The sequence below is a fragment of the Schistocerca americana genome, chromosome 3, assembly GCF_021461395.2.
Source record: "Schistocerca americana isolate TAMUIC-IGC-003095 chromosome 3, iqSchAmer2.1, whole genome shotgun sequence".
In the NCBI taxonomy this organism is placed as follows: Eukaryota; Metazoa; Arthropoda; class Insecta; order Orthoptera; family Acrididae; genus Schistocerca; species Schistocerca americana.
This window is the reverse complement of record NC_060121.1, coordinates 871,210,965-871,236,237: the sequence shown is the minus strand read 5'-3', so window position 1 is coordinate 871,236,237 and position 25,273 is coordinate 871,210,965. Positions and strand designations below refer to the sequence as shown.

Here is a 25,273-nt window from a genome sequence, read left to right as displayed (position 1 = left end):
AAATTTCCCTCCAAAAATAAAAAAATAACAAAATTTCTTATAAATACACTCCTGGAAATTGAAATAACCGTGAATTCATTGTCCCAGGAAGGGGAAACTTTATTGACACATTCCTGGGGTCAGATACATCACATGATCACACTGGCAGAACCACAGGCACATAGACACAGGCAACAGAGCATGCACAATGTCGGCACTAGTACAGTGTATATCCACCTTTCGCAGCAATGCAGGCTGCTATTCTCCCATGGAGACGATCGTAGAGATGCTGGATGTAGTCCTGTGGAACGGCTTGCCATGCCATTACCACCTGGCGCCTCAGTTGGACCAGCGTTCGTGCTGGACGTGCAGACCGCGTGAGACGACGCTTCATCCAGTCCCAAACATGCTCAATGGAGGACAGATCCGGAGATCTTGCTGGCCAGGGTAGTTGACTTATACCTTCTAGAGCACGTTGGGTGCCACGGGATACATGCGGACGTGCATTGTCCTGTTGGAACAGCAAGTTCCCTTGCCGGTCTAGGAATGGTAGAACGATGGGTTCGATGACGGTTTGGATGTACCGTGCACTATTCAGTGTCCCCTCGACGATCACCAGTGGTGTACGGCCAGTGTAGGAGATCGCTCCCCACACCATGATGCCGGGTGTTGGCCCTGTGTGCCTCGGTCGTATGCAGTCCTGATTGTGGCGCTCACCTGCACGGCGCCAAACACGCATACGACCATCATTGGCACCAAGGCAGAAGCGACTCTCATCGCTGAAGACGACACGTCTCCATTCGTCCCTCCATTCACGCCTGTCACGACACCACTGGAGGTGGGCTGCACGATGTTGGGGCGTGAGCAGAAGATGGCCTAACGGTGTGCGGGACCGTAGCCCAGCTTCATGGAGACGGTTGCGAATGGTCCTCGCTGATACCCCAGGAGCAACAGTGTCCCTAATTTGCTGGGAAGTGGCGGTGCGGTCCCCTACGGCACTGCGTAGGATCCTACGGTCTTGGCGTGCATCCGTGCGTCGCTGCGGTCCGGTCCCAGGTCGACGGGCACGTGCACCTTCCGCCGACCACTGGCGACAACATCGATGTACTGTGGAGACCTCACGCCCCACGTGTTGAGCAATTCGGCGGTACGTCCACCCGGCCTCCCGCATGCCCACTCTACGCCCTCGCTCAAAGTCCGTCAACTGCACATACGGTTCACGTCCATGCTGTCGCGGCATGCTACCAGTGTTAAAGACTGCGATGGAGCTCCGTATGCCACGGCAAACTGGCTGACACTGGCGGCGGCGGTGCACAAATGCTGCGCAGCTAGCGCCATTCGACGGCCAACACCGCGGTTCCTGGTGTGTCCGCTGTGCCGTGCGTGTGATCATTGCTTGTACAGCCCTCTCGCAGTGTCCGGAGCAAGTATGGTGGGTCTGACACACCGGTGTCAATGTGTTCTTTTTTCCATTTCCAGGAGTGTATATATTATTCCAATCATTACGTAGGGAAATACGTGAACAAATATTTTTTCCCACAAGTAAATAAAAGTTGGGCTGGAAAGGATTAATATTTTTAACATAGAACAAAGAATAACACACGGAATAAACCGATGTTGTTTTTAAATATAACTACGTTGACTGATAAATGTTTTTTCTGTCATTTTTACATATGTCTTTCAAGAATCATAAAAGACTTAATTCATAGCACAGTTAGAAATTCCATATCAACAAATATTGTCGGCAACTAGTACACGGGTCGTATGGTGGGCGACAGTCAAATTGGTATCCCACTGCTGTCTGGGGCATCTCCAGACACGGCTTCGGGGTGAAATCTCATTGACTGGAGTAGACCTGTCTTCAGTGATGAATCCCACTTCGAAATCAGCCCCGATGACAAGCGAAGACATGTCTGGAGATGCCGCAGACAGCAGTAGGATACCAACTTGTCTCCCGCCAAACGGCCTTACAACCCAAAGGGATTATCTGGGGTGCCATTTCATTTCATAATTTCATAGGAGGTCACCCTTGGTTGTCATCCGTGGCAACCTTACAGCACAGCAATACATCGACGATATCTACACCCCGTTTTGTTGCTCTTCACTCGACGGTCTAACGCGCCAATTGGACACAATTTGGCAAGACACCGCTCAAGAGGATAACAAACAACTCTATCAGTCAATGCTAAGCCGAATAATTGCTTGCTTAAGGGCCAATGGTGGACCAGCGCATTATTGACTAGCTCAATTTGTGAACCTCTTTCTCTTGAATAAATCACTCAATTTTTTCTGAAACTTTAATCATTTGTATGTCTGTATGTGAACATAATATCTACCAATTTCCGTCGCATTCGGATAATTCCTTCGCGGTGTGTCTTTCCTTTTGTCATAGAGTATATATGAATGACCTATTGGATAATGTAGGAAGTTCCATCAGGCTTTTCGCTGATACTGCTGTTGTACACAGAGAAGTCGCAATGCTAGCAAATTGTAGCGAAATGCAAGAAGACCAACAGAAGATCGATACTTTGTGTGGGGGTTGGCAGTTGACCCCCAACATTACCAAATGTAGCTTATTACGCATTAATAACCAGAAAGAGGCATTATTGTATGATCACACATTTGCGGAACAGTCGCTGGAAGCAGTACACCCACAAAATATCTATTGAGTGTGTGTACAGAGTGATTTAAGGTGGAACGGCCACATGAAACTAATCTGACGTAAGGGAGATGTCAGACATCCACTGGAAGAATCCTGAGGAAATGTAATCCATCAAGAAAGGAGATAGCTTACGAAACCCTCGTTCGACCGGTGCTTGACTATTGCTCATCAGCGTGGGACTCATACCAAGTAGAGGAAAAAGAAGAAAGAGGATCCAAAGAAGAGTAGCCAGTACGTTTCGTTTCAGGTGCATTTAGCAAGTATGAAAGCTTCACAGAGATGCTTAAAAACTTGCAGACGCTGCAAGAGAGGTGTCGTGCAACATAGGCTGGCTTACTGTTAAAGTTCCGAGAGCGTACGTTGCTAGAAGAATCAACCAATATATTGTTTCTTATAACATATACCTATCTCTTAGAGAAACCATGAAGGTAAGATTTAGAACGGTTTGAGCTCACGTGGGGGCTTACCAGGCTTTCTGGAACAGCAAAAAGAAGGAAATGGCAATGCTACACAAAGAACCATCCGCCACACACCTTAAGGTGACTTGCAGAGTGTAGATATAGATGTAGATGTAATTGCATATAGAATAAAGATTGGAAATGGTGAGAAAAGCTTTTCCAAAAACCAGAAATTTGTTAACACACAGTGGCAATAACCATTCCCGTCAGGTCACTGAACCCTCCCCCCCCCCAAAAAAAAATCACACACACAAACACACACACATCCCCAACCAGTGGTACCTATCGGATGAGGATGACACGGCGATCGGCCAGTGCCGTTGAGCCTTACGAGGCGTGTTTGGACAGAGAGTACGGAGTATATAAAAATGAGTGTTAGGAAATCTTTTTCGAAGATATTTGTATAGAGTATCACCTTGTACAGAAGTAAATAGTTCAGCCAAGAAGAGAAAGGAAGCTTTTGATATGTTCTGCTACAAAAGAATGCTGAAGATTAGATGGGGAGGGAGGATAACTAATGAGCAGTTACTGAATCGAATTGGAGAGAAAAAAAAAGAAAAAAATTATGGTACAATTTTACTATAAGGAAGAATCACTTGATCAGGCCACATTCTGAGGCATCAAGGAATCGATAGTTCAGTGAGGGACGTGTGAGGGGTAAACATGTAGAGGGAGACCAAGGCTCGATTTAATATATTGAATACCAGTCATTCCTGCCTGAAACCACGATTTTATTAATTTTGTTTCACATGAAACCACCGATGCTGTTGAGAGCGAAAGCCGTCTAGTGCTACACTGAGACACTCCCACTAATGTAGTACACTGTAGCAGTCGCATAGTAGTGTTCGAAGAACCAGTCAGCGCGGGTATTGTGCTACGTAATTGTAGGAGATTGTCACATGTACCTGTTTTTATATTTTTTTAAGCGATCAGATCATATTCAGGAGATCATTAACAGTGAAAGAAGTGTATCGAAAGGAATTGTGCGTAAATTTGAGTTATTCGGGAGATCGTTAACAGTGAAAGTAAGTTTATCTAAAGGTACTGCTGCTTTTATAAGTGCTTTCGAAATGAAACCACTGTGGTAGCGTGTGCTTTTGATATAAATTTGTTAAATTTTAGACCGATTTTTGCTTTTTATATAGGACTATAATTTGTTTTAGCCATTATGAGTTCATGGAAGTGCGAGATGTGGGACTGTGTCTAGGAAAAATACGTAATTGGTTTCAACTGTATCTCATGAAATGAAAACTGCATGTCTCAGAGGTTCCTAAGTGAAACCATATCCTTAAAATAATTGTTTGTTTCTGTTTTGCCGCTTTGTTCTTGTATTCGTCGCTTGCTACTTTGATAAAGGCCAGTTTAGTGAACAGCTGTAATAATCAAGTTTTTATTTTGTTGGGACTCGAAGGGTTAAGCAAGCAGGTGCAGGTGGAAGTAGTTTCCAAAACGTTGCACAGGTTAGAGTGATGTGGAGAGCTGGACTGAACCAGTCTCCTGACTGAAGACCACAAAAACATCGGCAGTAATCACTGCATAACGAAACCCAGCTTACGATAATGAACAGGAGTACAGTGCACACTCATTAGAAAATCCTAAAATCCAAGATGTAACGATAACGAGACAAGTGTCTCCCTTATTGCGTAACACGCAGAGTGCAAATTGTATTTCGCAGACGTGATTATCTCTGAGTCGTCAAGGAGGCGTTCTTTATAGTACTGGAGGAACGAAGATTCACGATTGCGACCGACTAGTGCCGAACCTGCTAGCCGCCGTGGACGTAATTGAGAGACGTCAGTTGTGATAAAGAGCGCAGGTAGGTGTCGTCGCCCGTTTATATTGGCATTCAGACAGCGCAACACAGCCATGGCTACGAATGGCGCGGCCTCGGGACACGAGAAGTCTGTGTTAGACCCGGGTCAAGCTGCGCCCCCGGTGGAACTCGTGAAAATGAGGATAGACTACATGCAGGACACCAACGAGAACAAAGTCGATCTCGGTTCTGGAGGTAAGACAGATGAGTTATGCAAATTAAAGGTGCTAAGGCCCGTTACGTGATTCAAGGGAGCGTGCATGCGACAGACTGACAAACACGCACACACACAAAACACACACGCTAAGGCAAAAAACGACGCACCACGAAGGAATTATCCGAATCGGTAGATGTGATGTACAAGTACAGACAAACAAATAATTACAATTTTAAAAACTTCGATGATTTCTTCAAGAGAAAGAGCGTCAGAAATTATTTTATTACAAGATTTGCATCGTTCACCAGTCATGAGTGGACAGACTGCGTCAAATTACATATCCACACATGAGTTATTCACAATTTTTCATATCTATGAAGAAAAATATTCACAGTACACGAGGGTTGGAACTTTAATAGTGGCAACTATTTATTTACAGCTCGTACAAAATAGATACGTGTTTCAAAGTTCTACTGACCTTCAAAGTAGTCACCAGCATTGTGTATAACCCGTTGCCAGCGATGTGGAAGAAGTCGTAGGATACTCTTAACAGTGCTAGTTGCGTTGACAGTTCGAGTGGGGCGGTCTATTGTCCGACGAATTTATAACAGTTCTGAAGCGAATGCCGTGAAGGGTTTTCTTCAGTTTAGAAATCGAATTGAACTCACGAGGGCTTAAATCAGGGGAGTGCAGAAGGTGGTATAGCATTTAGCAGCCCCATCAGTCAAAAAAATCAGTAACAGCTTGCACTGTACATGCTTGAGCATTGTCCTGCAAAATGATGGTCAGGTCCTGCAGAAAGTGTCATCACTTCTGTCTCTAAACTGGTCGTAGGTTGTGTTCGAAAAATGAACAGCACAGAGACAGATGTGCTGACACTTTCTGCAGGACCTGACCATCATTTTTCTGGACAATGCTCAAGCACGTTCAGTGCAAGCTGTTACTGATTTGTTTGACTGATGGGGCTGCTAAGTGCTGTACCACCAACTGCACTCCCTTGGCTTAAGCCCTCGTGAGTTCAAGTTGATTTCTAACCTGAAGGAAACACTTCACAGCATCCGCTGCAGAACTGCTACAAATTCGTCAGGCAGTAGACCGCGCCGCTCGAACTGTCAACACAACTGGCACTGCTAAGCGTATCCTACGACTTCCACATCGCTGGCAACAGGTGGTACACAATGCTGGTGACTACTATGAGGGTCAGTAAAACTTTCAAACACTTATCTATTTTGTACGAGCTGTAAATAAATAGTTGCCACTATTAAGTTCCAACCCTCGTATAATTACTGTTTATAAAAGATAAAACACTATTATTTTGTTCATTGACTTTGCTCACGATTGAAGAATTCTCCAATGGAGTATAGTGGATACCTTCCAGGTCCCGTGCAGTTTTCCTTTTGAATGGCCCTGGTGGCAGCGATTGCACTTCTTGAGGCAGGGAACTGAACATTTTTAAAGCAACCATTGGAAAACTATTTTGTGTTCCAGACAGTCGACAGCTTGGTATATCAATGTTCCTCTTGTCGCAAGTGTCATGATTATGTACGTCTAGCCTCATGTTAGAAACCCTTGGTCTTCCTTTACACTGATGAGGCATAAAAACATGTGCTGACTGAAGATTGTCATTATCTCTAATGGGGTGAATATAGGCTTAGAGTGCTCCAGTCTTTTGCTTGAGGCAATGATTCTGACCGCTTTCTTTTGTAGAGACCTGCAGAGTGTCCCCATAATGGTAGGGTATGAAATAGTGCATAAAACGCTGTTACAAGGTGTCTGTCAGTCAATACGCCTTTTAATTCTCCTTAGAAGGTGTATTACAGGAGAGAGCTTGGAACACACATACAGTGTGTGCTCATTCATTGATAGTTTGCTATCAATAATGAATCCCAGCAGTTTGACAGCATCCATATGATTGTGGTAGCCAACGTTGGTAAAATATTGTGTTTTTTCTTCTTTATCTTATTGTCCATGAACAATTCTTTGATGTTTTCACAAAGCACACTTGTTGAGTGCAGACTTGTGCAGCAGTTTTTCCTTTCGCAAAAAGGAAACTGTAACATGCGATTGTTGCAACACAGATCTTTGACATAAACAAGAAGAGGGCCAATGACGAACCCCTGGGGTACGCCATGCTCCAGTGTTTGTTCTTGGGTGATTGCACCATGAACTGAAACTACTTACTTTAAGTTTTCAAATTAGGTCTGAAGAGTAGCTAGCACAACACCTCCATTAAGTAACACTTTAATTTACTAAGCAACATTTTGTGCGAGATGCAGTCAAACGCCTAACTGATGTCACAGAATGTCAGTGTTACACTATCCCTCTCTTCAAACCCTTGCCTTATCTAAGTACGTCCATTGTTGCTGTACTGTAACTGTCGACTTCGCCTTGCGAAAACCGTGCTATATGCCCTGAGAGTTTATTGTCTTCGAAGTAATTTTATAGCTGGTATTTCATTACAGACTTCATAAAATTAGCTAGGATAAGGATTATGGAAATTGGTCTGAAACTGGACACTTCACAGGAGAAAGTCAATAATACGTTCTTCCACCTACACCCCTTACACAAGCAGTTATTCGGCTTGGAAGTCCTCTTGAGAGGTATGATGCCACATTCTGTCCAACTGGAGTGTTAGATCATCGAGATGGTTCGAAGGCCCTGTCCATAATGCTCCAAACATTCTCGATAGGAAAGAGATCCAGCGACCTTACTGGCCAAGGTAGGGTTTGGCAAGCACAAAAGTAAGCAATAGAAACTCTCGCCCTGTGCGGGTCGACATTACATTGTTGAAATGAAAGCCTAGGATGACTTGCCATGAAGGGCACTGAAATGGGGGCTTGACGATCGTCGACCCCAGACTACCACTTCTGGCTACCGGGCTGTATGGCGGGCGACAGTCAAGTTGGCAGTCTTGCACTGTCAGGGGGCGTCACCAGTCATGTCTTTGCTGTTCATTGGGCTCAGTTAGAAGTGAACCTCATCACTGAAAACAGTTTTACTCCAGCCAATGAAATGCCTCGCCGAATGCGTGTCTGGAGACTCCCCGAACAGTGGTGGGATACCAACCCATTGTCGCGCTCCATATGGTCCAAAAACTAGGAGTGGTCATCATAGGTACTATTTCATTCCATAGCAGGAGCCGTTTGGTTATCATCTGTAGTAACCTTACAGCACAATGCCACATTGACCATATTCTATGCCCCCGTTTTGTAGCTCTTCATGGCAAGCTTTCCTAGGCTTACATTTCAGCAAGATAATGCCCACCTACATACGGCGAGAGTTTCTCCTATCTTTTTTTTTTTTTTTCGTGCTTGCCAAAGGCTACGTTGGCCAGCAAGGTCGCTGGGTCTTCCCCAATTGAGATCGTTTGAAGCATTATGGGCAGAGCCCTCCAACAGTCTCAGAATTGCGGCGACCTAACGCGCCAATTGGACAGAATTATGCATGATATCCCTCAGGAGGACATGCAACAACTCTATCAATCAATGCCAAACCGAATAAATGATTACATAAGGGCCAGACGTGGACCAATGCATTACTGACTTGATCGATTTATGAAGCTGTTTCTCTTTAATAAACCATCCAATTTTTCTGAAATTAGAATCATTTGTTTGTCTTTATACACTCCTGGAAATTGAAATAAGAACACCGTGAATTCATTGTCCCAGGAAGGGGAAACTTTATTGACACATTCCTGGGGTCAGATACATCACATGATCACACTGACAGAACCACAGGCACATAGACACAGGCAACAGAGCATGCACAATGTCGGCACTAGTACAGTGTATATCCACCTTTCACAGCAATGCAGGCTGCTATTCTCCCATGGAGACGATCGTAGAGATGCTGGATGTAGTCCTGTGGAACGGCTTGCCACGCCATTTCCACCTGGCGCCTCAGTTGGACCAGCGTTCGTGCTGGACGTGCAGACCGCGTGAGACGACGCTTCATCCAGTCCCAAACATGCTCAATGGGGGACAGATCCGGAGATCTTGCTGGCCAGGGTAGTTGACTTACACCTTCTAGAGCACGTTGGGTGGCACGGGATACATGCGGACGTGCATTGTCCTGTTGGAACAGCAAGTTCCCTTGCCGGTCTAGGAATGGTAGAACGATGGGTTCGATGACGGTTTGGATGTACCGTGCACTATTCAGTGTCCCCTCGACGATCACCAGTGGTGTACGGCCAGTGTAGGAGATCGCTCCCCACACCATGATGCCGGGTGTTGGCCCTGTGTGCCTCGGTCGTATGCAGTCCTGATTGTGGCGCTCACCTGCACGGCGCCAAACACGCATACGACCATCATTGGCACCAAGGCAGAAGCGACTCTCATCGCTGAAGATGACACGTCTCCATTCGTCCCTCCATTCACGCCTGTCGCGACACCACTGGAGGCGGGCTGCACGATGTTGGGGCGTGAGCGGAAGACGGCCTAACGGTGTGCGGGACCGTAGCCCAGTTTCATGGAGACGGTTGCGAATGGTCCTCGCCGATACCCCAGGAGCAACAGTGTCCCTAATTTGCTGGGAAGTGGCGGTGCGGTCCCCTACGGCACTGCGTAGGATCCTACGGTCTTGGCGTGCATCCGTGCGTCGCTGCGGTCCGGTCCCAAGTCGACGGGCACGTGCACCTTCCGCCGACCACTGGCGACAACATCGATGTATTGTGGAGACCTCACGCCCCACGTGTTGAGCAATTCGGCGGTACGTCCACCCGGCCTCCCGCATGCCCACTATACGCCCTCGCCCAAAGTCCGTCAACTGCACATAAGGTTCACGTCCACGCTGTCGCGGCATGCTACCAGTGTTAAAGACTGCGATGGAGCTCCGTATGCCACGGCAAACTGGCTGACACTGACGGCGGCGGTGCACAAATGCTGCGCAGCTAGCGCCATTCGGCGGCCAACACCGCGGTTCCTGGTGTGTCCGCTGTGCCGTGCGTGTGATCATTGCTTGTACAGCCCTCTCGCAGTGTCCGGAGCAAGTATGGTGGGTCTGACACACCGGTGTCAATGTGTTCTTTTTTCCATTTCCAGGAGTGTAGGTACCTCACATCTAACGATTTTCGGCTCATTCGAATACTTCCTGCGTGGTGCTTCGTTTTTTTATCTTATAGTGTATATATAGGATGTGAGCAGCATAGGAGCAGAACTTTTGACCATTGGTATCGTAACATGTACCCACTTCAGTGTGTAAGTTGTTTTTTTCTGCACCTTGCAGTCATCCCACAAACACAGCACATAATTTACTACCCGATGTTTTCTCTATGGTCGTAGCTGCTCTGGGAAGTTGACTACGCCTGTGAATATAGATTGTGTGTTTCGCATACATGCAGCCACGCCTCAATAGCTAACCTGCTGCCTGAGGGAAAATAAGTATCAATGGATAGCTAGTTCTTAGAGGTAGGCCTACTTTCCAATCTAAAAAGCGTACTATTCATAATAGCTATAATTATTAGTCTGCGAATAAAGTAAATACTGGTTAATGCTGTTCAGTACACCGTCTACCCTGCTCCATAGAAATATCTGCATTTATGCCCCTAACACCCTAAGTTGTGTGAACCTCAGCTCAGTGATGATGTCACATCAACAAAGTGGCAAGTCGTGTGTCACCTCCTTTGGCGGTGTGTGGTGGATGGAACATCTGTTACTTACTCTCCCATTCCATTTGGAAGTGATTTGTGGGAACAATGGCTGTCGGCTGTAGTGCAAAACGTTAGTGGGAGGAAGTAATACATTGCCTAACTCTTCTTGGCATGTCTTACCTCTGAATTTCGACAGCAAGCCTCATTGAAATGATGGACAATGCACCTCCATAATGCTATCAGGCTTACCAAACGATCTCAAGACATTATGTGGCAATCTCTGTAGAATCATCTCAGTCTCTTTTACTAATGGAGTCGGGTAACAGTTCCAAACTGAAGAGGAATGCTCAAGAATCGTCTTTCTTAGGGTCAAAAAATGTTCAAATGTATGTGAAATCTTATGGGACTTAACTGCTAAGGTCATCAGTCCCTAAGCTTACACATTACTTAACCTAAAGTATCCTAATGACAAACAAACACACCCATGCCAGAGGGAGGACTCGAACCTTCGCTGGGACCAGCCGCACAGACCATGACTGCAACGCCTTAGATCGTTCGGCTAATCCTGCGCGGCTCTTAGGTTTCTTTCAGTGAATATAAGCCTTACACCTGCTTTTTTGTTACAGTTTTTATGTGCTCGCTCCTCTTCAGTTCACTCTGAATGGCCATGCCCAGATACTCATACTTTTGGTTGTTGCTGTCTCTATTCATTTACTGTCAATAGTGTAACTGAACAGTAAGTGGTCAGTTTATATGCAGTATGTTTCATTTACTTATGTCGTGGACCAACTGGCAGTTTCTGTATCAACTGAACAGTAACCGGTCAATTTATGTGCAGTATCTTGCTCCCCCATGAACCATGGACCTTCCATTGGTGGGGAGGCATGTGTGCCTCAGTGATACATATAGCTGTACTGTAGGTGCCAACCACAACTGAGGGTGTCTGTTGAGAGGCCAGACTAATGTGTGGGTCCTGAAGAGGGGCAGCAGCCTTTTCAGTAGTTGCAGGGGCAACAGTCTGGATGATTGACTGAACTGGCCTTGTAATATTAACCAAAACAGCCTTGCTGTGCTGGTACTGTGAGTGGCTGAAAGTAAGGGGAAACTACAGCCATAATTTTTCCCGAGGGCATGCAGCTGCAGCTTTCTGTATGGTTAAATGATGATGGTGTCCTCTTGTGTAAAATATTCTGGAGGTAAAATAGTCCCCCATTCGGATCTACTGGTGGAGACTACTCAGGAGGACATAGTTATCAGGAGAAACAAAACTGGCATTCTACAAATCGGAGAGTGGAATGTGAGGTCCCTTAATCAGGCAGGTAGGTTAGAAAACTAAAAAAAGGAAATGGATAGGTTAAAGATATAGTGGGAATTATGAAGTGTGATGGCAGGAGGAACAAAACTTCTGGTCAGGTGAATATAGGGTTATAAATACAAAATCAAATAGGGGTCAAGCAGAAGTAAGTATAATAATAATGAAGAGAGCTACTATGAACAGCATAGTGAATGCATTATTGTAGCCAAGATAGACATAAAGCCCACACCTATCACAGTAGTACAAGATTATATGCTAACTAGCTCCACAGATGATGAAGGCATTGAAGAAATGTATGATGGGATGAAAGAAATTATTCCGATAGTGAAGGGAGATGAAAATTTCATAATCATGGGGGACTGGAATTCGATAGTAGGTAAAGGAAGAGAAGGAAAAGTAGTAGGTTAATATGGGAATGGGGGTAAGAAATGAAAGAGGAAGCCGCCTGGTAGAATTTTGCACAGAGCATAACTTAATCATAGCTAACACTTGATTTAAGAATCATGAAAGAATATTGTATGTGTGGAAGAGGCCTGGAGACACTGGAAGGTTTCAGATAGATTATATATATTGGTAAGACAGAGATTTAGGAACCAGGTTTTTAATTGTAAGACATTTCCAGGGGCAGATGTGGATTCTGACCACAATCTGTTGGATATGAACTGTAGATTAAAACTGAAGAAACTGCAAAAAGGTGTGAATTTAAGGAGATGGGACCTGGATAAACTGAAAGAACCAGAGGTTGTAGAGAGTTTCAGAGAGAGCATTATGGAATGATTAATGAGGACAGGTGAAAGAAATACAGTAGAAGCACAATGGGTAGCCTTGAGAGATGAAACAGTGAAGGCAGCACAGGATCAAGTAGGTAAAAAGATGAGGGCTAGTATAAATCCTTGGGGAGCAGAAGAAATATTGATTTTAATTGATGAAAGGAGAAAGTATAAAAATGCAGTAACTGATGCAGGCAAAAAGGAATAAAAACATCTTAAAAATGAGATCAACAGGAAGTGCAAAATGGCGAAGCAGGGATGGCTAGAGGACAAATGTAAGGATGTAGAAGCATGTATCGCTAGGGCCAAGATAGAAACAGCCAACAGGAAAATTAAAGAGACCTTTGAAGGAAAGAGAACCACTTGTACGAATATCAAGAGCTCAGATGGAGAACCAGTTCTAAGAAAAGAAGGGAAAACAGGAAGATGGAAGGAGTATATAGATGGTCTATATAAGGGCAATGTAGTTGAGGGCAATATTATGGAAATTGAAGAGGACACAGGTGAAGATGAAATGGGAGATACAATACTGCATGAAGAATTTAACAGAGCACTGGGAGACCTAAGTAGAAACATGCTCCCTGGAGTAGACAACATTCCATTAGAACTACTGATAACCTTGCATGAGCCATCACTAACAGACATCTACCATCTAGTGAGCAAGATGTATCCGACATGTGAAGTATCCTCAGACTTTAAGAAGAGCACAATAATTCCAATTGCAAAAAAAGCAGGTGTTGACAGGTGTAAAAATTACTGAACTATCAGTTTAATAAGTCAAGGCTGCAAAATGCTGACCTGAATTCTTTACAGATGAATGGAAAAACTGGTAGAAGCCGACCTTGCGGAAGATCAGTTTGGATTCTGTAGAAATGTTGGAACACATGAGGCAATACTGACCCTACAACTTACCTTAGAAGATAGATTAAGGAAAGGCAAATCTACATTTCTAACATTTGTAGACTTAGAGAAAGCTTTTAACAATGTTGACTGGAAAACTCTCTTTCTAATTTTTAAGATGACAGGGTTCAAATACATGGAGCAAAAGGCTATTTACAATTTGTACAGAAACCAGATGCCGAGGGGCATGAAAGGGAAGCAGTGGTTGGGAAGGGAGTGAGACAGGGTTGTAACCAACCCCTGGCGTTATTCAATCTATACATTGAGCAAGCAGTAAAGGAAACAAAAGAAAAATTTGGGGTAGGAATAAAATCCATGGAGAAGACATACAAACTTTCAAGTTTGCCGATGATGCTGTAATTCTGTCAGAGACACCAAAGGAGCTGTAAGAGCAGTTGAACAGAATGGACAGTGTCTTGAAAGGAGGCTATATGATGAACATCAACAAAATCACAACGAGGATAATGGAATGTAGCCTAATTAAATCAAGTGATGATGAGGGAATTAGATTAGGAAATGAGACTCTTAAAGTAGTAGATGAGTTTTGCTATTTGGGGAGCAAGATTACTGATGATGGTTGAAGTAGGGAGGATATAAAATGTAGACTGGCAATGGCAAGAAAAGCATTTCTCAAGAAGAGAAATTTATTAACATCATGTATAGGCTTAGATTAGATTAGATTCAGTTTTCATTGCATAGACCCAAAAAATGAGATGATTTTGTGGATGAGGAACATATCAGAAAGTATAACATAAAAACATAAAACATTTGCATATAGTACTTACTACCCTGATCATTTGTCAGGAGATTGTCAAAATAGGTGAATACAGTGCAGTAAACTGGAACAGCTAATATTTACAGAATTAACACGCTTTCAGAATGAAACATTGTTATGCACTATTAATACATTTATCATACACAAAATACCTAATCTTGACAGTTGTAACCAAGTGCTGTCAGAACTGAAATCTAACAGATATTTTTACTTGAGCTGGGTTAATAGTCTCTGTTAAGATATTCATCTATGGAGGAGAAGGAATTGCCTATCAAAAAGTCTTTCAAACTCTGTTTAAACTGTGCTTCATCTGAAACCAAGTTTTTAATGGTTGCTGGCAATTCATTGAAAATGTGTGTTCCTGAATATTGGACCCCTTTTAGGACAAAGGTGAGTGATTTTAGGCCATTATGTAGATTGTTCTTATTCCTAATATTGATACTATGCATTGAGCTATTGGTTGGAAATAGAGATGTATTTCTTGCAACAAATTTCATTAAGGAATAAATATACTGAGAAGCAGTGGTTAAAATACAAAGTTCTTTGAACATTTTTCTACATGATGTTCTTGAATTTACACCACAAATGATTCTTATCACATGCTTTTGCACCCTAAAAGCCTTTGCTTGGTTTGATGAGTTGCCCCAGAGTATCGTCCCATATGACATAATAGAATGAAAGTAAGCAAAGTATTCAAGTTTTTTTTCTATTTATATCTCCTACATCTGACATCATTCTCACTGGAAATACAGACTTGTTTAGGCACTTAAGCAATTCTGTGGTATGTCCTTCCCAATTGATTTTATTATCAAGTTGTAGTCTGAGAAATTTGACACTGTCAACCTCTTTGATCTGTGTGTCTTCATATGTTATACACATGCTGGAAGGAAGTCTCTTACAGGCTCTGAACTGCATTTAGTGGGCCTTCTCATAGTTTAATGACAGTGAATTAGCTTTAAGCCACTAATTAATGTCAGTGAAAATTTGATTAGCTGCTATTTCTAAATCTTTACTTGACTTGCTACTTATTGCAATGTTTGTATCATCTGCAAACAACACAAACTTAGTATCTGGCAATGTAACAGATAAGAGGTCATTAATGTACACAAGAAAAAGCAGTGGACACAAGATGGAACCTTAACGAACACTACATGTAATTAATTCCCAGTCAGATGAAGACTGACTGCTTGCTGCACAGGTATTTCGCAGCAATGCCCTTTGTTTCCTGTTAGATAGATAAGACTCAAACAATTTTGCATCATTGCCAGTTACACCATAATATTCTAATTTACTTGAGAGACTTTTGACAGGTCACAGAAAATGCCAGTAGCCTCTAATTTATTATCTAATGAATTAAGTACATTCTTGCTGTAAGTGTAAATGGCTTTCTCTATATCAGAACCCTTAATAAATTCAAACTGTGACTTGGAAAATATATTATTTACAGTCAGATGCTTAAGGAGATGCTTGAACACAACCTTTTAAAATGTTTTTGAGAAAGCTGGCAAAAGTGAAACTGGTCGATAGTTTGATGATAGCTCTTTATCCCCATTCTTGTAAAGAAGCTTAACTTCAGCATATTTTATCCATTCTGGAAATTTTCCACTGATAAGAGATTGATTACACAAATAACTTAAGATAGAACACAACTCGCATGAGCACTCTCTGATTATCTTTGTTGATATGTTATCATATCCACTGGAATAGTTAGATTTTAAGGATTTTATGATGGATGCTACTTCTTTGGGAGACATGAGTGTCATTTCCATTTTACTGAAGTAATTTTTAAAGACTAGTCTCAGACATTCCATTGCACTGTTCACCGAACAGCAACAACATGTTGCATTTGCTTATGTCGAGGACCAACTGCCAGCTTCTGTATCAACCTGGATTTTCTGCCCACGTTTCTGCATTTTGCTATGGTTTTCAGGCGTTGCATATGTCCTGTAAGCAGTAGTACATCATCTGGGTATGGTCTCTAGAAGCTTCCTGTGATATCGACCAGACATTTTGTTTTTTTGGCTCATCGGTCTCCTGACTGGATTGATGGAACTCACCATGGGTTCCTCTCCTGTTCCAATCTCTACCTCTCAGCAGAGCACTGTCGCCCATCTTCTTGAGTTATTTGTTGTGAATATTCCAGTCTTTGTCTTTGCCTACACTGTTTGAACTCCATGGCTCCATGTAGCACCTCAGTATTCATTCTTCCAGTCTGTGGTTAACACCTTTTCCTGTGCTCACCGATTCTGTGAAGCACCTCCTTATTAAATTAACAGTCCATTTAATTTCAATATCCTTCAGCTACAACACCACATCTCATTTTATCTGGGTTTTGCACAGTCCATAACTCACTTCCACGCAGTTCATTTATTTGAACTGATGAGCCAAAACAATGATGGCCTATGCCCACCACGAGAATAAATGCTGTGTGTTGGCATTGTGAGCATGTCATGGCAGTGAGGAAAGTACCAGATGATTATAATTAGACTGACTGTGTTCTGAGAGCTGTAGTGTGGGTGTATACATTGCAGGATGCTGAAACATCGTATGTATGTTCATGCTGCGTTTGTGGAATATGCTGAAAAAGAACTAATTGTTCCGCTTTCTACCACCAGTTGAAAATATGACTCTGTAAGCAGTCAGAATGCAGTGTGTATGTGGAAAAAGAGGGGAAATGATGAAACACATGACAGTGGTTGTTCTTGCACATTTACTCAATATGTTTTTTTGATATGGTCTCTTAACTCAGCAATAAGCTGCATCCATAACACTGCACAGTCGACAGTTGCTTGCAGCAGTCAGAGTAATATGTCATTGTACGCTATCCTTCAGATCAAGAAGGGCCTGGAAACATCACTGATAGGCACAATCCTTTTGATATACCGAGTGAGATGGTGCAGTGGTTCAGGAGGATGATGGTTCAAACCTGCATCCGTGATTTCCCTAAATCGCTTCAGGCAAATGTCAGGATGTTTCCTTTGAAAGGGCACAGTCATCTTCCTTCCCCATCCTCACCTAATCTGATGGAACCAACGACCTCACTGTTTGGTCCCTCCCACAAATCAACCAACCAACCAATCAACCTTCTGATATCTGCACAACCAGAAGTCACATGGATTTAGGTCAGCCAGCCGGAGTGGCCGAGCGGTTCTAGATGCTACAGTCTGGAACCGCACGACCACTACGGTCGCAGGTTCGAATCCTGCCTCAAGCATGGATGTATGTGATGTCCTTAGGTTAGTTAGGTTTAAGTAGTTCTAAGTTCTAGGGGACTGATGACCTCAGCAGTTTAGTCCCATAGTGCTCAGAGCCATTTGAACCATTTGATTTAGGTCAGGAGATTTGGAAGGCCACACAACTTGAAATTTCCTGGAAATGCTTCATTCATTACCAAAGGTTTCCCAAAGCAAATCTTTCACCTGGCAAGTGATGTGATGTGGACACACTAGTGTTTTTTCAAAGCTGAAATCATATGTAACACACCCTGGAGGAAAGGGGATAGATATGCAGCACTAATAAGAGCTAGCCTTTAGCACTCGAGACAGTACAACACTCCCTAGACACACTAGACACAGGAATGGGGCAGGATATTTAATGACCATGTGCCTAAACCCACATACATGGTCCTTCCCATGGCACTTGATCTGCTTCTCTCTGTACTGCCTGCTATGATGTGTCCTGTAATAACTATTGTCTAGCAGGGGAGGACCACTCACTCCAATGATACCAAGTTGGTCTGGTAGAATTCACTGTATTCTGTTAAACAATCACACAGGGTGGGGCTGCACTCTTCACAACTATCATTATTCCACAATGGATGTGATCACTATTTGCATTCCAAGTATGTGTACGTTGTGATGTCTAAGGTCGCTGTCTAAATGATGGCATCAAATGCAAAAACTAGGTGCGTAGAACACAAAGTAATCACTGTTCAATGAATGTTTTATCAGTTGACGATTGGCACAGTTTTCCCGCAGCACAAAACAATTCAATAGCTTATAACACAAGTGTGCGCATGACCAAATCGTGACGTGGATACTCCATAACATTTCAGGTACAATATACGAACAAGAATGTACCTGCACTCATGATATTCAGCCAGTTATACGACATGTGTTCCTTTCACTTAGAACATATTACTTGCAACTAGAATCAGACCAATCCACATTATTTTTCCATAACCATCATGATGTAGTTGACTGTTCTCCCAACACAGCACGTGAAACTGAAAAACATCACCTTTTGGATAAAAATTGACACCACATTGTGAACACTGAAACTAAACACAAAACTTATGTGGCAAACATTTTCAATTACTTCACCTAAACTTTTAGGGTACCTGCTGTAGCCACAGCATCAACACAACACTTAACCCACACTCCACGAAAACTATGCCATGACTCTCCACTGTTGCTCTGCGCTCGGCAAAGAGGCGACTCTCGATAGTCAATGATACAATTCTATGCTCACAATAAGAAGGTCTTTACAATGTCCAGATGTCACTGTACATCCAAACAGGCTCCTGAGGTGTCATCTCCTTGAGGAAAAACGCACAGAGAATGAACATGCTTGTGAAACTGCACCACACAATCACATAAGCTGAGTGTAGTGGATGATCCTGCACAACATGTGGTTGTGTAGAACTGGATAGGCAACAGTTCTGTCCATTCACAGTACTGTGCAGACTAAAATGTGCCTCATCCATTCGAAGAGTATTCCCCAGCCTCATGTCATCCACTTCCATGCATGCCAAAAACTAAGGGTATAGCCATAGTATTGCTGCCTATCCTTTGGCTTCATTTGGTGCCCATCCTGAATCTTATGGGATATCGATGTAAAATGCACTACAAAAACTTTGGAACTGTTGATCAGGTGAGAGACAATTCCCTTGACACAGCTTGAGCACTGGCTGCTGAATCTGAGGTGTGTGCTGCATAGTCAGCTGTAGCTACAGCAACTTCATTAACAACCTCTATGGGAATGGGCCTCCTCCTTCTCCCTGCAGCACCTCCTAATTCAAATGCTTGATCCTATTCTTCAGCCCATTTATTGACATGGGGCCTCTTTGCAGCTGTTTCTATCAGCAATTCCCCCAATGCAGTGCTGCTATTGGTGTCTTTCTCATAAAACTACTTTACCAGTAGTGCACAGTTTTTCTTCTCAATTGCCAATGCATTTAATAACTTCTTAAAGCTTTACACCAACAATCACTTCATGAAAGAAAATAACACATGTTACCTAATGACAAACAGTATACTGACTTCAAAACATCAAACATTTCACATTCTGACTGCTTACAGCGTCAGATTTTCACCTGGTGGCAGAAAGTGGTACTACTATTTTTCCACATACTCCATGAATGAACCAATTAATGAAAATACCTACAACGTTTCAGCGTCCTGTGATATACACAACTACCCACACTGCAGCACTCAGAAAACCGTTTATTTAATCATAACCACATGTGACGTAAGTGGAACAAAGATGAAAGGGGAATCATTAAAATGAGGATACAGGATCCAAAGGGGGAAATCCACTAACATAAACGATTCTAACAAAATGCAGATTGTTCTGGCCAGTGATTAGCAACATACATCTTGGAAATGGCGAAAGTGCTCAGCTGTTGGCATGTTATTGTCTTCAGTGTCTATGGGAAGTGGTTGAAGGACACTGAACCCAAGGGTAGGAAACAAGATGTTGGGTGTTGGATGTTCATGCCTTATCACAGAATGTGGACAACAGAGGCTTGCCTGCTCTTTAGAGCAGGGTAGGTGGCGATCAGTGACAAGTCTGAAGAACAGAGTACAATGCTGGTGCAGGCACAAGTGTTTCAGAGGATACAATTCGGCACATACTGTTGAACATGGGGCTCTGCAGTAAATGACTTCTACCTGTTCCCTTGTTGACCCAAGAACATTGGCAATTATGAGTGCATCGTCAAGATTGGGTCATGGATCAATGAAAACCTGTGACCTGGTTGAGTGAATCAATCACATTTCATTTTCTTGTTACTCCAGATCGTTTATCATGTCTGGACATGGTCATCCAGGCAAATGGCTACTTGGAACACACACTGCACAATGAACACAGGCCATTGGTGGCAGTACATTATGGGTGTCATTCACAATGGCTTCCATGAAACCTGTGGTAGTAATCGAAGTTACCATGACAGCTGTGGTCTATGTGAATACTACTGCAGACTGCCTGCATCTTTTCATGGTCGACATGTTCCCTGATGGCAATGGCATCTTCCACTAGGACAACTGTCTGGGCACAAGATCAGAATCATGTGACTCTTCAGGCTTTCCCAGTGGATATGTTGTAAATAGTCTTCACGGGTGTTTCGCCGGATGATGTTTTGCAAATCCCACAATATTTCCTCGGAGCAACTGTCCGACATCATCAGGTGGTTGAACCTCGCTGGTGGCTAGGTGCAACTGACAAGATCTGCATGTCGATGCCGCTGTATATAGAGCATGTGTGTGAAGATTGTGCAGGCGTGGGAACCACACATGCACAAAAATTTGCAGATACATGGCGCCAGAACTGCACTACAAGATCTGAGAAGAGAACAAGACATTGTCATCTTACCTGCTGACAAATTAAATGCTACTGTTCTCCTCTCACACACAGAATATAACAGCAAGATGCACAAACTGCTCAACGATCCGGCATACAGTAAATTATAAAGTGATCCGACGGGTAGGCTCCAGAGGAAGACTTTGGAACTCATCAGGAAGAGCTCAATCCCAGCACAAGTCACTAAGGGTTTACGTCAACAAGCTGAAGTTCCTCCTAGACTCTATGGCCTACCCAAGATCCATAAGAATGGGGTGCCTCTGTGCCCTATCGTGAGCAACATTGGAGCACCTACTTATTTTGTTGCCAAATATCTGACATCACTATTGGGACCTCTCGTAGGCTAGTGCGACCATCATATTCGCAACTCTGAGGATTTCATACGTCACTTGAAAACTCTTAGACTGCAATCATTGGATCTCTTAGTAAGTATCGATGTTGTGTCTTTATTTGCAAAGGTGCCCTTGCAGGACTCTTTAGAGCTCATTAGTAACAAGTTTGAGGAGGACATAGTGGCACTATTTAAACATGTGCTTACTTCAACATACTTCTTATTTCAAGACCAATATTTTGAACAAGTGGACGGTGTCGCCATGGGGAGCCCTCTTTCTCCTGTGGTGGCCAATTATTTTACGGAGGACTTTGAAGATAAAGCACTACAGTCAGCCACTCTCAAACCCTCTTGTTTTCTGCGGTATGTTGACGATACGTTTGTGGTGTGGCCACATGGACTGGATACTCTACCTACGTTTCTTCAACATTTAAATTTGCTCCATCCGAATATTAGCTTCACTATGGAAGTGGAAAAAGATGGCACTTTACCTTTTCTTGACGTTTTGGTATGAAGGAAAGCAGATGGAACCTTGAGACACAGCGTATACCGCAAGCCAATGCATACAGATCTATATGTGCAGGCCACAAGCTGCCATCACCCAGCACAATGCGGTAGTGCATTACATAAGCTAGTTCATAGAGCGCATGTGGTATCTGACTCTGAAAGCCTGCCGAGTGAGATGCAACATTTGAAGACAGACTTCCGGCAAAACAGTTATTCTGAGAGACAGATACGTAATGCATTCAGGCCCAAGTGAGTTCAATCAATGGAGCAGAATGAAGATATGAAGACACCCACCACCTTGGCCTTCTTGCCATACTCTGGTGCCATGTCGTCAAGAATCGGAAGAGTCCTTGAAAGATACGACATCAAGTGTGTTTTCCGACCATCTGCAAAACTGAGGAACCTGTTAGGTTCAGTTAAGGATGACCTCGGTCTGAGGAAACATGGTGTGTACAAGATTCCTCATCAGTGTGGGGCAGCATATATAGGTCAGACATGTCGCACAGTACAAGAACGTTGTGATGAACATCAGTGTCATACATGCCTATGCCAACCGGAGAAGTCGGCAATTGCAGAACACTGTCTAAACACAGGATTTATGAAAAGATGGAAGTTTTATCCTCAGCATCCTCTTTCTGGGATTGTGTCATTAAGGAAGCAATACATATCCGCACAGCTGATTACCTTATCAACAGGGATTTCAATTGAGTACAGCCTGCAACCCTGCATTGGCTGCTGTTAAATCACCATGAGAAAGCAAAGAGCTTCCGATAATACACCCATCATAACTTTGGCAGCATGTTAGTAAACACAGCATCAGCACACGTACAGAATGGCTGCTCTGCATTTCCCGGCAGAGGACGTTTGAGTCTGGCGCCATCTATCTGCAAATTTTTGCCCATGCGTCGTTCCCATGACTGCGCAATCTTCACATGCATGCTCTATATACAGCGGCGTTGACATGCAGATCTTGTCAGTTGCACCTAGCCACCAGTGAGGTTCAACCACCTGATGATGTCGGACAGTTGCTCCGAGGAAATATTGTGGGATTTGCACGACGTCATCCAGCGGCACACCCGTGAAGACTATTTACAAGATCAGAATCGTCCTACAGTCTACAGTGGTTTGAGGAGCATGACAATGAAGTCACACTGATATCTTGGCCACAAAATTAGCCCAATCTGAACCTGATGTAACGCATCTGGGACATTATCAGACGCCAGCTGTGCTCACAAAAAAATCAGCCCACAATTTATGGGAATTGTGTGATTTATATGTAGATATCTAGTGCCACATAGTTTCAGAAATCTACCAAGGACTTGTTGAATTCATGCTACAAAGAATTGTTGCTGTATTGTTTTCCAAAGTTGAACCAACATGCTATAAAGATGGCAGCCTTGATGCTTTGGCTGACCAGTGTATATTGTAAACAGTAATGGCCATGAAATGATCCCATGGGACCTTCTGAAGTTACTGACAATTTCATCTCATTAAGAACTATGTGTTGAGTTCGATCTGCTATAAACGTCTGAATCCAACCACAGAACTGCATTGAACCACTGACTTGAGAAGTACATCAGAAAGGGAGGAAGTAAGGAAGGAAGGTTGGTGCTTAATATTCCATAGTGAACGATGCCATTGGAGACAGCACAAATTCAGTTGGAGAATGATGAAGGCCTTTTTGGAGGATCTGTTCCAGCATTCACCTGGTATGTTTCAAAAAGCTGAGGACCTCTTGGAAAAACTTTAGATTTAGTGCCACATTGATACCTTTGAAAGATAATACATTCCTGTGGCATAAATATCCAGGTTTTGGAATAGACTGAAAATTTCCCAATAGGCAGGAAGCGCTACGTTATTCTGGATGAATAATCATTTACTGTCGGTGGAGTAAAATCTGCTGTCCCACAGGGAAATGTGAATGAAACTTTGCTGTTAATGTTATAGGCCCCTACATAAACTAACTCCAGATTCTTTAAATAGTTGAACTTCTGTCTATAAAGCAGCTTCAAAGTCTAATTTCTTTACAAATAAATTAATGTTTGATGTGCAGCTTTTGTGATTGAAGACACAACACCCCAATTGTCTTGTGAAACAAAGTTTCAAGAACTGCCTTTAAATGAGTACTCTAGGAATGTACTAAAACCCCCTACATATCACTCACATAGAAATTGTGAGGATAAGTTTAGAATAATTACTGCATGCACAGAGCCATTCAAACAGTCATTCTTCCCATGCCCCATTCATAAATGGAAGAGGAAGAAATCCTAATAACTGGTGCAATGGGACATACCCTCTGCAATGCACCTCATGGTGGTTTGTGAAGTATAGATGTAGATGTAGAAACATCTGTCACACAATGGTATAATTTTCCTGGTAGGTACATTCAGAATAAATGTGGACAATATCAGTAAAATGTACAGTAAATAGTTAGTACAAATGAAGTAATAAATTAAAAAGTCATGTCCTGATGCAGAAGGTTTGCTGTACGAACAGTGAGAATGTAGTAAGTGATAAATGTTTTTCCTTTTGTTGTTTTGTGGAGGCTGTCAGTGAAAAAAGGTTTCGTAAAGTTTTGAAATTATGTGTAAAGTTTGTTTGATATCACTACGTCCTCTCATTCTCAAATAACAGAGAAACATACTCTGGGTCATTTTTTCACCCTGCGTTAATGCTGCCTCAAGACTTGCGGCCTATACACAGTTTCTTACTTCAAGACTTCACATATTACATTAAACATTTAACATGAAATTATACCTCTTCATGAGTAAATTATATCAGCGTTTTAGATTTTTAAATTTGGTCTGTAATTGTATGAAGTACTGAAAACCAAATTTTTGATATCTCGGTAGGTGGACAACCTGAAACAGGGAGTAAGTGAGAGCTGTTTTCTAATACGGATGACTCATTGTCAGTGGACAGTATTAGTTTCAATGTCAGACTTTTCATATATGGTGCCGTTATCCATGAGGAGGATCTATTGGTAAACGGACAGAGCAGTCAACATGAGTAGCGGTCGCTACAAAATGTAAAAGCCAGATATTGCACTGTATTGGCTACTGACTAGTCTCTCATGCCAGACAAGTACACTGATGGAAAGGGATATACGAGGGCAGTTCAATAAGTAATGCAACACATTTTTTTTCTGAAACAGGGGTTGTTTTATTCAGCATTGAAATACACCAGGTTATTCCCCAATCTTTTAGCTACACAACACTATTTTTCAACGTAATCTCCATTAAATGCTACGGCCTTATGCCACCTTGAAATGAGGGCCTGTATGCCTGCACGGTACCATTCCACTGGTCGATGTCGGAGCCAACGTCGTACTGCATCAATAACTTCTTCATCATCCGCGTAGTGCCTCCCACAGATTGCGTCCTTCATTGTGCCAAACATATGGAAATCCGACGGTGCAAGATTGGGGCTGTAGGGTGGAT

At 43.0% G+C, this 25,273-nt stretch overlaps 1 protein-coding gene across 1 annotated transcript in view; it reads left to right on the top strand.

Annotated features, from left to right (window-relative positions):
• The first annotated feature begins 4,912 nt into the window (after nt 1–4,912).
• Nucleotides 4,913–25,273, top strand: part of LOC124606770 (aspartate aminotransferase, cytoplasmic-like) — an 88,128-nt gene continuing 67,767 nt past the window's right edge. Inside the window, exon 1 of the mRNA XM_047138824.1 lies at nt 4,913–5,107. Within this exon, the coding sequence (XP_046994780.1) occupies nt 4,966–5,107 (142 nt within the window). The 5' untranslated portion in view covers nt 4,913–4,965. The remainder of the gene's footprint in view (nt 5,108–25,273) is intronic.